We start from the raw sequence: 14,435 nt of genomic DNA on the forward strand, positions 1-14,435 counted from the left end.
CTTTGTCACAAATCAAGTCATCCATCAGGACCTCAATGTTCCATATGTTGACGATTTGGCCAGAACCAGATACCTTTCCTTCCATAATAAACTTCTCAACCACCCAAATTCACTTGTTTCTAACCTGGCTTCTCCTTCATTACCTAATAATCCTCCTAGGCGTCTGAAAAGAAGATGGCCTGCCTCAAGATCTCTAGAAATGTTATTGGAGTTCTATCAGTGGGTAGATTCTCCACGTTTGTATCATGTCACAATGTCACCTACAGGAAATTTACTTGTTGTATACATGTGTATACAGTTGTAAATAACAATAAATAAATTATTTAAAAAAATTGAACCCTTTGATAGAGGGTCCATCTCCATAAAATCGTTCTTAGTGTTTTCAATATTGATTCAGATATATTAATTTAGCATTGAATAAATAATGTAGACGGAATGTACACGTTTGCATTTGTGCATTACTCTTGCAAAAGAGAAATGTTAACATTTTGTAACGAAAATATTATTAAATATACTTCTCTGTAAAATATTGTGATTGAAGTTAGTAAATTGCCAACTGAAAGGCTGGTGTCAAAAATAAGTAGAAATTATTGTAGAATTATATAAAGTATTTGCAGAGTGGATAATATAAAAAATATTTCGCAGAAGATAGTAGACCGTAGGAAGTAGATTAGAGGAAGATAGTCCTGATGGTGGTCAATAAAAATATCAAAATAGTAAAAGAAAACTATTTATTGTAAACCAAAGTTTCGGCCCACTTCGCAGGGCTTCGTCAGGTCGGTAAGATTGAAATCGTACTAGGGTCGTCATCCCCTTTTCATTTTGACAGCGGTGACGACGTCCTGCAAGGTGGGGAGAAACGTTGGTTTACAAGAAAGTTTTCTTTTACTATTTTTATACCTCTATTGACCGCCACTTTCACTAACTTCCTACAATATAAAATATCAGTTTGAAACGATAATTTCAATTCAATGTATTAAAGTTAGAACGTAAAAGTTGCATGATGACCAAGGGGAAGGGAGACGGGGAGGGGGAGGGGCAAGTCATAGTCAATCAGGTTGTGACATTGTCGCAATGCTTCTATTAGTTATTATAATTAGTATTTGGTGGAGAAAAAAAAATTTCTATTAAATTAATAATTTTTCCACTTCTAGGGTAGGGGCGCCTGCCCGCCCCATGTGTACAGCACAAGATTTTTATTTTACTATGTTTCTTTAAATGCGTATTATATTATGTAATTCATTCAATTTTGTTCTAATTTTCAGTTGAATACATCTTTTAGTTTCGTTTTATTTAACCCAAATATCGAATTTTCTCAACAAAAATCGATGTGGTCTATGAACTTTTGTCCGACAGTGTAGGTAAGCTTAAATCAATATAACATTTTTTTATTTTAGGATTAAAAAAAGACAAGAGGAAAACTAATTTGTTCCATTATCTCTGTATGGGATTATGGTGCCTCCTCTGTTCCCCTTTCTGGGTTGAAATTGCTCTCTTACTTTTATAGTTTATAATTACCAGAATGTATAAAATTAATAGTCAAATAGTAAACAATTAATATATAAGAAGCTGGTCAGGGTTGCGGTCAAAAGAGAAACAAAATTAGTTTTTTTGTGTATCTTTTTAGCCCTGATGAAGCCCTGCAAAGTGGGGCGAAACGTCGGAAAATACATAGTTGTAAACTATTTTTGTTTCTCTTTTTACCGCAACCCTGACCATCTTCTTATAAATATCAATTTTTACGGTCAACTATATATAAATATATACAGTAAAAAATTAACTTTTCATTGAAATACTGGATTTAAACAAATTCGTTTAAACGTTTGTTCACAGGCAGACATACGTAAAATGAAACTTGGTTATTTGGACCGGGAGAGCATTAAAACGCGTACTCCCCCTTACTATATATTCCATACATCGGTAAGAGGAAGTAAAATTGTTTTTTATTTTTATAGTGATTTGTTGAAGAGAAACTTTGAATCTTCCCTGAAGATGGCAGGTATACACGTTAGGGCCAAAACGTTAGCTCAACAATCAGTAGTTTTAAAACATATTTTATAAAATGTAAAAATATGAAAAGACCGACTAAACAAGTTCTCCCATAAATTAATCCCTTATTCAGCAAATGACATCCTTTAATATAAAATAAACCGTTTAGTGCGCACGCGCTACAACTTAACCTTAATGCAAGATCTACACGTTTGCCATTTGTCGCTAATCCAGGACTTGTACAAATACTAGGTAAACAAAGGGAGCACCAAACTTCAATGTCCACAAGCTTGTTTTGTTATTTTGACATTTTCGGCTAGTACTCTATTTTCATTATAAAAAGTAACACACACTAAAGATAGGCGAAATGATAGCAAACGTAAATATCATAAAATTAGATGTTACATTATAAAAATTCATATAAATGGTACTAAGTAGTTTATAAATTCAACTTTCGTTCTAGAATTTTTATTAGATACATTTTAATTTAACTACCCAAACCTGTAATGTCTTAATAACCGTGATATAGTATATTGGAGCTCTTCTAAACAACAAAATAAACCCAATTAATAATTAGTAATTAACAAGATTTGAAATAATGTCTTTACACCAAATCGATATAATTTTAAAATATACAATCTTAAACAAGAGATAATTATTGAATCCAAAGGGATATTCTTTAATTTATTAAGACACGGAGGGAACAATTATTCACCTTGTAGTTCTAAAACAATACAAACTGGAAACAAACTTGTGATTGCAGCAAAGCATTGTTTGATTTGTTCCCATAAACGGACATTTAAGAGGTCGGCCAAATTGAACCAATCATTCCAAATAACTCGTCCACACTCTTGCCGATCTGCGACTTAGCAACTTTTGGCAAACCTGTAGAGGCATCTTTAGGTTATAGCATTTGATGACCATTTTATTATTAAGTAAATGTAATTTGATTGAGGGAAACCTCTCTTAATTAAATGAAACATTTCTTTAATTAATCAATTTCCGTTAATTCATACTCTCAGAAAATTATTAGTACATAATAGCTAAAGTCTGATAGGAACCCGTTTCCATGGAAACTTGCTCACAATATTTACAAAACACCTGGATCCAAAATACAAATCTTTAGTGATACTGAAACGATTTGGATAACTTTAGTTTTGTATTGTAGGGAATTTCAATACCTGTTAAATGAACGACAATAATGTTACAGGGGAAGAATATTTTTAGAGTTCTTCGAAAAATTATTACTTTTTTTCCTTTACTTATATAATCCAATTTTTTTTAAACCCAGCCATGTAACACATCAACACCATCAAGGCCTACCCTTAATGCTTACCAACCTCCCAAGGGCCACCACTAATCACTGTGACATTTTGAAGTTACAGATTTCAAAGTGTAAATAGCTTTGTTTATCTATAGTCACTAGTAAGTGCGAACAATAAGATTAACAGGTACAGTGGCAAATAGATGCTGTTTTGGTTTGTCAAAAACACTTAAAACCACGAGAAACAAAAATGGCCTTTATCTGATAGTGGTTGTAGGTACCGACAGTTAAATGATATTTGAGAAGAGAAATCTGAAGAATATTTTATTCAATATTGAATGGCGACCAGTTTAAGCTGATGTAGAATGCTGAGTTGCACCAAATTTACTGGAAACTGGATGTCGTACAATATATAAGACTCTCAAGACAGGAGCAGGCTGGAATTAAAAAACTATGGTCTGGGTATGTGGAACATTAGTCATCTCCATTATTCTTATATCCTTTCACGTAATGTCATAAAAATGATAAAACAAACTAAAAGGGAAAACAATGGTTATCAAATACTTTTTTAATAGCTGCCAACCTTAAGGTGGGTACACATACTACGGCAAGTTTCCACATGCACAAGCATAAGGGATAAAAACATTTAGAGTTAGAGTACTTAAATTAACAAGTATCTAATAAAAACATAAGAAGGGAAGTTTAATTTTAAGGTTATCTGGTATATTTTTTAAGAATTTGTATTCAAATAAAAGCTCTGTTTCATAATTAAAGTACTAACCAATACTATTGTACTAGCCTTGTAGTATGTATTTGGTACAGTTTTGCTAATTTGTACAATGCTCAATTATACATTCCTACTTGAGTAGTTCCCATTATAAAACAAGAAGTATTTGTACTTTGTATTAATGTATTTATGAGCTAACACTATGGGTATTATTATAGTATGTTGAATGAAAAAAGTTTTATTAAATGGAAAAATATTTCCTTCTTTTAGCATGTTAAACCGATATAACATTTAACATGGTTGAGGGTCAGTTAATAGGTCTACTAAATGGAGGATGATGTCACGCAATAGACCAGCTGAGCTCCACACCATTTTGTCTGAGGTCTTTTCATAAGTTAGTTGCTCCTAGTTTTTGTTTTGGATGTCTTTAAAACTATAATAAATTGATGGATAAAAATAATGAAATTCTGGAAGGTAGTAAAAGGAAAGGTTACAAAGTTTCCAAGAAAATGCTCAAGGAGCTCTGGATTTAATATATAACATAGATTTTAAATTGAGCTACTCACATTTCTATACTTGAAACGTTAAGCATGTTACAACTTTTTATATTTAACACATCATGAATACCCCAACTATTAGGGCCCAGATCTTCTTTACCGACATTTATGTTTCATTTCATTTTGCCTCTCTTTAATTATATAATATTTAATTATATATATAATAATTTAAATTAAAAGGTCATAACCAATACAAGTTTGACGTCAGCCATACTTGCCTCTCTGGACCATACTAGTGTTTAGATACAGACATTGGTAACTTTCTTTGTTTACGTAACATTTGTAAATGTTTTGGATTTGGGATTAGGGTCAAATGTGTGGATCTGGTTATACATATATTTATTAAGTTATGTATACTTTGAATATCAGAATTAAGAATTAAATTTTACGAATCAAGAGACCAAAGAGAGGATATTCCCTTGCTGAGCCCAAGGGGAGTAAGAGACCAGTAAATAATTAGCGATGACAATTGTGATCACTAACCCAATCCTCGGGTCGAGAGCAATAACGAGTTTTCTCATGGGCCCTATCAACTAAAATATCATCTCAAGAATATGAAATAAGTGGAAGATTTCACCTGTTGTCTGAGCCAAGAGGAAAAAATAGGCTGACAAACATTCTGTCATAATATTAAGTCTTCTAGAGCTTGTAAAAGTTAACAATTTAACCTGAAGACATCATTAGGCCTAACTCTAATGTACTTTGTCAGAAATAAAATATTACAACAGAATCTTCATATAAAGGGGTATCTCGTATAAGACCCAAATGGACTATGGTGAGGAACGTTTTCCCATCCCTTAATATGATAATAATGAAATTTCAATTTGTTTGAGTAATGTTCTATAATTACGATGTTGTTGAATGCGGCACTTAGAGTACTCATGGATAGAAACCTCTCTACCCTAAGCATTTTACAACATTTTTAGTTCACAATTTTAGGCTTTTTGTACTGCGTGTTATAATTTTTTTTTTTACCACATACAAATCTGGTTTTGTATTCTAAGTTAATAATCACATGTTATTAACTTAGAATACAACATGTGCTTATACAAAATAAATAGTTTGAAAAATGTTGTGAAGAAGTAGTTCTTAGTTAAAAATCAATATTGCTAATTTAATTATATCAGATAAATTCCATTCTATATTAATCCCTCAGTGATTTATTGAACCTCAATAATCTATAAGTAATCTCCAATTATAAGATTAAATAAACAAATCTCCATTGAGATAATAATTTAAAATTTATAATTTATGAATAAAGGGATATAATATCAAAGAAAATCAAGCATACAATAAAGAAAAAAATATTAAATTTTAAAAGTATTGTGTTGTGTAGGTAAAATTAGGAAGATTCAAAATAAAAATATAGAATAATAAACAAAGAAGTAAGAATTAAATTGTTAGAAGAGCCTCATCAAATCTGCTCAACCATTTAACAATAAGTACTCAACAGTTAGGAGATACTGTAGTCGTGATAACACTATCTACCAAGGACACTCTCTGGTTGAGAACTAGGTATACCTATTCCTACTAGACTTCACATCATATTCTAGATCAAATCAAATCATAAAAATTGATTGAAGCACATTATGAATTTTACAAAATCCGTCTTTGTAATAGGACTGACCCATTATACAGGCAAGTACTGGTAAAATACCTGGTTTTCAACCTAGCTGTATTTTTGGGAGATTATAGGTTATCAAACTATTCTGACCATAGGGTCAAATTTTCATTACGTGGGACCAACACAAAATTAAAGTCGACACCCAGGCCTGATTCAAACTGGTGCCCCTGCAGTTTGAGATAGTTAAAGGCGGCACCTCAACTCCCTCTGCTAATGACAACCAACAAAAAATTTTTTTTTAATAAACTGAGGTTTCATCCCTAAATATTTTAGTCAAGAAAAAAGTTAAGGATTTAGATGAATTAAGTAGAAAAGAAAGACAGTATTCTGTCCAATAGGATAATTAATATTTTTATATTGTCCTTTTTAAAATTAATAGAATCCAAAAAACAAAGATAAATTAAAAACAAAGCAATAAGTAATAAAACTTATTCAAAATAGAATCAACCATTTTTATTTTTCTTCAGTGGAAGCATTTTCCAACTCTAACTTGACCAGAATAGAAGCTGTTTGGGACTTTTTGTTGGGAAATTTATCAAAAATAATTATTTTTAAAACAAAATTTAAAGAATTAAACAAAATGATAAAATGGATAGTAAATCCAATAAAAATATATTGTACCAACATTTTAAAAGTATATTAGCACCTGTCTAATAGGACAGGATTTAAAAAAAAAAATAATATAAATCAAAACATAAAAGATACACTGGAAGATTATTGATTGACTGTGTGTACAGATGAATGGAATATACCCGGACCATAATCCATTCATAAAAGATAAACATGTTTAGCATTGTCTATTTGACAGAAAATGTAATATTTGGTATAACCATTTTAATTATTTTGAATTAAGTTTAAATTCCTTTTTCAAAACAAAAGTTTGTAATCAAATCAACAATATTAATAGAAAAATAATACCATATAAATTTAGAACTGGAGGAACTTGTCACCAGTTACCACAAGAAATCTTTTCACAAGTAAAGATAAAAATGGATTTATGTAAAGACTGACAGGATTATGAACTAGATACCAGGAAGGTAATTAGCAAAAAACAGATGAGTATACATTTAAAATGTCAATTAAATACTGTAAGACCAAACGGTTGTGTCCTTCTGAATCCAAAACAGAGAAACGTTTGCCACTGTATAGTTCTAAATATAGACCAAATTACTTGTATATTTACAGAAAATATGCAATAATCTAACACAAGTAGAAGTGTTGTAATATAGTAGAACAAGATCAAAAGACGTACTGGATTCCTTATTTAAAATTGACATTTATATCACTATCATTCCAATTTATAGGAAATTCAATAAGCAGAGGGAAGGCAACAGAAGCTATAAATTTTTCATGTTGTATTCCATCATCTTACGTCACTAAAAACTAATGACTGAAATTAATATTTGTTGTAATAGCGTAGAAAAAGCTTAAAAGACATACTAGACTACTTATTTGACATTTACATTTATATCACCATCATTCCAATTTATAGGAAATTCAATAATCAGAGGGAAGGCAACAGAAGCTATAAATTTTTCATGTTGTATTCCATGATCTTAAGTCACTTAAAACTAACGATTGAAAATAATATAAGAGACTTTAATAAGTATTCTTCAAAACAAATTATAAGAGGCATACAATATGCAATAAACCTACTTGATTCATAATTTCATAAAAATTTAAACCAGTTAAAATTCCAATTTAAGCAACCTTATCAGAACTGAATTAATTTAACAAAAAATCTAAAGATAAAAATTGTTAACAATTCTGAAATTTCGAGAAACATTCAAGTAAGTATTACATCATGTCAGAACTATATTATGAACTCAAATCAAATAACTTTTTAAATTAAAAAAAAAAACATTGAATGAAATCGAATTATTTGTTTTGTTTTGATATTAGAACATATTTATTAAAACCAAAAGTATTGAGACTTTTCACATTTTCAGCAGACTATATTGATATCTTTAGCATTTCAACGATTAATAAGTTTATCAATACACCCAAATGTGATTTAATGTATACATTAAATACTCTTATAATATGAATATTTTCAATTAAACTAAGAAAATCAATAACAACCATTATCAATTAAAATAAATTCAGTCATAATAGGTTTTTATCTACTTTACCTGGAGATAACATAATAGATTCAGACTGCACTCTTTAAAGATGAATAGGAAAGTTTTTGGCAAAAGTGGTTTATAACTTAGAAAGTGACCTTCTGTGATCAGAGTATACCATTTAGGTATGAATTCAATAATAATCAGTACAATTTGGAATAAAAATTTAGAGCAATGTTATATTATTGGATTTCAATATAACATAACTGAAAAATATACTACATTAATCACATAAAACCACCTCCCAAGTCTTAACAACACCATGAAATAAAAAAAAATTCCTGCTGTTGCAAGAAAATAACATTATATTTAGAAAATATATCCAGCATATTTTAGTTACAACAGGACATACCTTTTCTACCCGTTCAAAGTTTCGGCCTTTCATCTGTAAAAATATTCAAGAATAACAATTAACAATTTGACAATTACTTCAATACAATAATGTATAAATATTTGAATTAATTAAGGTTAGAAATTAATAAATAAACATGTTTAACTATGAAATAAGGGTTACCTCTTGTTCTATATATATTTTCCAATAACGACCTGTAGTAGGAAAAGTAGCAACAAGCCTTTCAAAAAATTGTCTAACATCATTAATCCACCTTCCTTGAGCTTCTCTAATAAGTACACCCCATGCTTCTATATCCCATTTGTTTTCATCGATGGTCTGCTGAGCTTTAACTAACTTCTCACTTCCCCATTCCTGAGAATTATTAATTTTAGTAAAACGAAGAATAAAACAAATTAATAACTTATACAATCAGATAATCGAAGTACGAAATCTTACAATTTGTACATTTTCATCGCCCATTTTAAAAATAGGACATTTAACAACACAAAAACTTGTACAATTTCAAACTTTTTTAAAACTTGAAACAGCTTAAACTGCACTACACATGAAAACAAAAGTACAACGACGAGCTTCAATCTTCAACTTCGTGAACGATGCTCCTGTTCGATAATCGATTCTTAGAAATAGCCATGTGTTGAGTCTGTTTGTTTTTGTTCTGATTGAATTTAGTATGTTATGGAATTTTGTAATATTGCTGTTTTGTTAAGATCCAAATCAACAAGTCAAATAATATTTTCTCATCACCTTTCAATTTTTAATTCTCTATTAAGAAGGTCATATTGCAAAGAAATTCCAGCCAAAAATCATTATAGGCTTTATGCTTTTGGTCTGTCAGAGCATGGAGCGCTCGGATTGCATGAAAATGGACATAAAAAGGTGAAAAAGTTTGTTTTAAAACCGGTGAGACACAGTTTTGCTGAACAAAAACCTGTTACTAATGTGGCTGCAGGGTATGGGTTTACAGCCTTTTCTCTAATTTCACATGACACCACCAAGATTTATGGATGCGGCATAAATACTGATTTTCAAATAGGATACCATCTTTCAGCCCAACAAGTCCCTTTGGAAATAATCCTGAAACCAGTACCTGTTAATATTGGTTTGAAAGATGCCGACACTATGATTGTTGGCCTTTCTGCAGGTAGAGCCCACCTTGCTGTTGTGACGGATAAAGAAGGAGTGTTTTTATTAGGAGCAAACAATTATGGACAATGTGCAAGAGAGGTAATACCAGATGATAAATTACAAGGTAGCTGTATAGTTAACAGGATACCATGTCTTGGTAATGAACCTATATGTGATGTTGTTTGTGGGCAAGATCATACTTTATTTTTAACCAATCAAGGCAAGGTATGGTCATGTGGTTGGGGTGCTGATGGTCAAACTGGTCTTGTCCATACTGATCCAACCAGTAAGCCTGCTCAGGTTCGTGGAGAAATAGAAAATGAAAAAATAATCAAAATTGCTGCTCGAAGTGACACTGTTCTAGCTTTGAATTGTAATGGTGAAGTGTTTGGTTGGGGAAGTAGTGAATATGGCCAATTAAGTGATAGCAAGGATGTTCAGCAAATCAATTGCCCTATTAAATTAAAGAAGCTGAACTGTATGGGGAAGGTTATTGATATTGCTGCTGGGGGATCTTTCTGTGCTGCACTATCTATGACTGGAGATGTGTTCGTTTGGGGATATGGTATTTTAGGCTGCGGTCCTGAGTTACAAAAATCACCTGATCCTGTTATGATTCCCAGAACTCTGTTTGGTTGCAATGTGTATCAGCCAGATGTTAGAGTGTGCTCAATTTACTGTGGACTTAGCCATTTGGCTGCGATTAATAATTGCAATCATTTGTACATTTGGGGTCGTAATAGGTATGGATGCCTAGGTATTGGGCATGGACGAGATCAATATTTTCCTTATAAAGTTGCGTTTTCGGCTCTAGCCCGAAAGGTCAGTTGTGGATTAGATCATACTATGGTTTTAGGTTGTGCTTATGATTGATTCAGTGATATGTTTTTTCAATAGTCTATACTTAAATTATTGAAATCATTAATTACATGACTTTCTATTTCTATTTGTTTTGTAAATAATTGTTTTTATTTCAGTTATAATAATTTAAAAATAATATTAATAGAAACTAAAATATAATAGAGTACATAAATTAGGTTTTATTTGGATAATATTTTTTAAAAATCAGCTCTATATAAGTTCAGTTTATTTGTAGTCTATTTATTAAGAATTAAGATTGCTTTTAAGAATATACCTTAATGTACTGTCAAATCAATATAGCTTATGGTCTTAACTTTTAAAGCGAAATGTATCTTTTCCATTAAAAAGGAAGATAAGATATAAGTATTATTTTTTAAAACGGGAAAACACGAAAAATTAAATTATTACTCAATGGTTTATTATCCAAATTAATTATTTTATTATATCAGTTAATAACAAATAATAAAATATCTGATCTGTCCACTCACAAAATTTTTTTAATGAAGTGTTATTAGTTGACCGTAGATTGATATAAGGTGAAGAATTATGCCTTCATCAGGACTGAAAAACAAAATGAGATAATAACCTTAATGCAGAGAAACGTAAAAATAAAATAATAATAAACAAACTAGGAGATATACACAACGTTATATTAAGTAGATAGTAGTTGATTGATATTAATATAACGTAAAATATAATATTGTAGAGATAAGAACTATACAAAAAAAAACAGTAAAAAAAATTTTGAAAATAGACAGTTCAATTAAATAAATAATTAAACATAATGAAAAGTATGAAAAAAAATGTAAATAATGAGTAATGATATTAATAAAGTGAGATATGTAAGTAATGTCTAAAAATAATGAAAAACAATTTAAATAAACACAGTAAAATGTATGGAAGAAAACAAAAAAATTGTTAATTCCAATTGACCAATATTTTTTGGGATTTCATGTATTTTAAAACTTATGACCACAAATTTGCTTGACTGTCACCTGGGCGACCATCCTTTAACAATAAATTTCATATGGTCAAATTATCTACAAATCCAACACAAAATGTACCCTTTTTGAGTTCTGTGCAAGTAAATTTTCTTTTATTTATAGTTTTTTTTCTGAAGTTTATTTCATAAAGTTAAAGTAATTTAAGGAAAAATCTTTTGGTAAGTTTCCACAAAATCGATCCATTTGTTCAAAAGATAATTAAATTGAAGGAAGATAGTTTAGGTGGTCAATAAAGGTATCAAAATAGTAAAACAAAACTATTTATTGTTAACCAATGTTTTGCCCCATTTTGCAGGGCTGTATGAAGGTAGTACAAAGCACAACTATAAGTTACTTCTCGCATTAATTTTGGAGTTTTGCTACAGTTTATTTCTTAGGAATCATTTAACTCCTTATGTATTTATCTGATGGAATGTTTTTTTTTTTAATAATTTAAAAAAAAACTACCAAGTAATAATGATTTAATTGTAATCAAAACTTCTGATTTTTAAACTACCAATATTCCATTATATTTCTTAAAGATTTCCCTCCCAAATAAACTAAATTAAGCATCTAGAAGTGGTGACTTTCAGAATCTGTTATTGCCTGATTGGTTTTTTGAAGCTAAGGTAAGACCATGCTTTGAACTAACTTATCTGTAACACTCAAAACTAATCTGCTTCTTTCTGAGACAAGAATCCTATCTAAAAGTATTACGTATGAGTTTAAAAAGTTGTTTTTAATGAACTAAGGTTTTCTGATCTGAACTTTTAAAGTAAGAATTATGAAATAAATTAATAACAGAAACACCTTAAAAAATTATTATAATTATTACAAATAACTTTTAAGTTGAAAAAGTTATTTTAATGATTTTATAACTGTTTTCCGATCTTAACTTGTTAAGTTTGAATAATTAAATAAATTATTATAACATTAATTACAGGTGGTTTCTTTAAAAACTTCTATTGCTTTTAATTTACTGTAAATATATTCTATCATAATTTTATTTCATTTTCTCTAAAATAGGGATGATTTCTTAATCATTTCTAATTGCAGTTATATTATTATTACTAATTTCCTTATTTACAGCCGTAAAAAAATAAAATTGGTATAGGACTCACCAAAATCTTGACATTTTTAAAGTTATACATTGTTAATGGTTTTCCAAAATTAAAATAGGATAAACAGACCAATTTTTATTCAATATTTAAGCTTACAGGTGGATAGGTTTTGTTTTGTTTTTTAAATTAATTAGTAAATAAGAATTTGCCCTCATAAAACATATTAGTTATCAAAATTAATTCATTGCAATGGTATCTACACTGTTAAAAAAAAAAATGGATTATTTTTAATGTTATTACAATTCAGTATTGATTAATAGTAACTTCTATTGAAGAGGTATAAATAACATTTACTATAAAAGTTGATTTTTTTTTTACATGTGGTTTATATTTGTAGGCATTTACTTATGCAAATTGACTATGGTTTTCATATATCATCAAGCTCCTACTTGGAAGATATCTGTAGACAGAAGCGGAAAGCACAGTAACCCATCACAAAAATTAAATGACCATTGATAGTTTTCTATCTATGAATGCCATCTACATTATTGATTACTTAATGAAGTGTTTTCCTTAACATTATTTTCCTGGCTAATGCAGTGAAAAGAACTAAAATATTTAATTACAATAATGGCCAAAATTTTCACTATAACATACTTATTTTATTTCAAATGTTTTACTCTAGATTTCTGTTGTCCATTTAAAAAAAAAAAAATTCTCCCACAAACACTAATCACATGTGAATCATAACAGGGACAAAAAAAAAATAGTTTCAATAGTTTGATAATGTTTATAATCTTAAAACCGAAATTTTTTTGCTATTTAACTAAAACCGGAAAAAGGTTTGCTATTTGAGTTTTTTTTTTCCCGCACCCGGACCATATTCCATTCATTAAAACCGAAATGTGTTTTAAGGAATATTTTTTAATTTATCTAGGTCTATGCTATAACTACTAAAACCACCAGAACTGTCACGGACTAACACAGCGCAATCTAGCTACCACCACGAGAACCACTACACCCATCAGGAAAACGTAGTATATTGATATATGAATGGAATTTGGTCCGGGTGCGGTAAAAAAAACTCAAATAGTAGATAATTATACTATTTTATTGGACCAACGTTTCGCCCCACGTTGCAGGGCTTCGTCAGGGCTAAAAAAGATACAAACACTATAGTTACAAAATGGAAAATAAGAAAAAACATAAGTGTACAATAACAGCGGTATAAAATGTAAAAAAGTAAGATATAATAAGAAAAATTAAAGGTTGTAAATTATTTTCTTATTATATCTTACTTTTTTACATTTTATACCCCTGTTATTTTACGCTTATGTTTTTTCTTATTTTCCTTTTTGTAACTATAGTGTTTGTATCTTTTTTAGCCCTGACGAAGCCCTGAAACGTTGGCTCAATAAAATAGTATAATTATCTACTATTTGAGTTTTTTTTTACCGCACCCGGACCATATTCCATTCATCTATACACACGGTCAATCAAAAATCTTCCTATATTGATATATGTACTATTTCTTGTAAATACTTTGATTGTACAAATGTATTAACACTTTTATGTATGGTAATATTAGAATCATTAATGGTGACTATGGAATCTTCTGATCCACTAAAAGATTACGTATTATACTATCTCTTTGGTCAGGTACCCATCGAACATGCATTGTCGATGACTTCTGATGTAGATTCCTCACATCTTCAATTAAAATGGACAAATAAATTATACACAGTCACCTCGACACTGCGTTAAAT

General features: G+C 29.7%; 2 protein-coding genes across 8 annotated transcripts in view; one reads left to right on the forward strand and one right to left on the reverse strand.

Moving 5' to 3' along the window:
• su(f) (cleavage stimulation factor subunit su(f)) overlaps nt 1-12,843 on the reverse strand; it is a 56,777-nt gene extending 43,934 nt beyond the window's left edge. For 2 of the 7 annotated variants that reach the window (XM_067044917.1, XM_067044916.1), the window contains exons 1-3: nt 12,730-12,840; nt 8,799-8,990; nt 8,637-8,669 (exon numbers count right to left, since the gene is read on the reverse strand). In XM_067044917.1, the coding sequence (XP_066901018.1) occupies nt 8,637-8,669; nt 8,799-8,990; nt 12,730-12,759 (255 nt within the window). In that variant the 5' untranslated portion in view covers nt 12,760-12,840. Of the gene's footprint in view, nt 1-8,636; nt 8,670-8,798; nt 8,991-9,074; nt 9,236-11,113; nt 11,206-12,729 lie in introns of those variants that run through there. The other 5 variants (XM_014432983.3, XM_014432973.3, XM_067044918.1 and 2 more) reach the window with 4 other exon arrangements.
• Nucleotides 9,250-10,710, forward strand: LOC106688538 (RCC1-like G exchanging factor-like protein). The gene has a single exon (XM_014433046.3). It carries the CDS (start codon nt 9,315-9,317, stop codon nt 10,635-10,637), a length of 1,323 nt encoding a protein of 440 aa, XP_014288532.1. The 5' UTR covers nt 9,250-9,314; the 3' UTR covers nt 10,638-10,710.
• Nucleotides 12,844-14,435: the final 1,592 nt, after the last annotated feature.

This window comes from Halyomorpha halys, unplaced genomic scaffold (assembly GCF_000696795.3).
Source record: "Halyomorpha halys isolate HHAL.00 unplaced genomic scaffold, Hhal_1.1 Scaffold43.1, whole genome shotgun sequence".
Taxonomy (NCBI): Eukaryota; Metazoa; Arthropoda; class Insecta; order Hemiptera; family Pentatomidae; genus Halyomorpha; species Halyomorpha halys.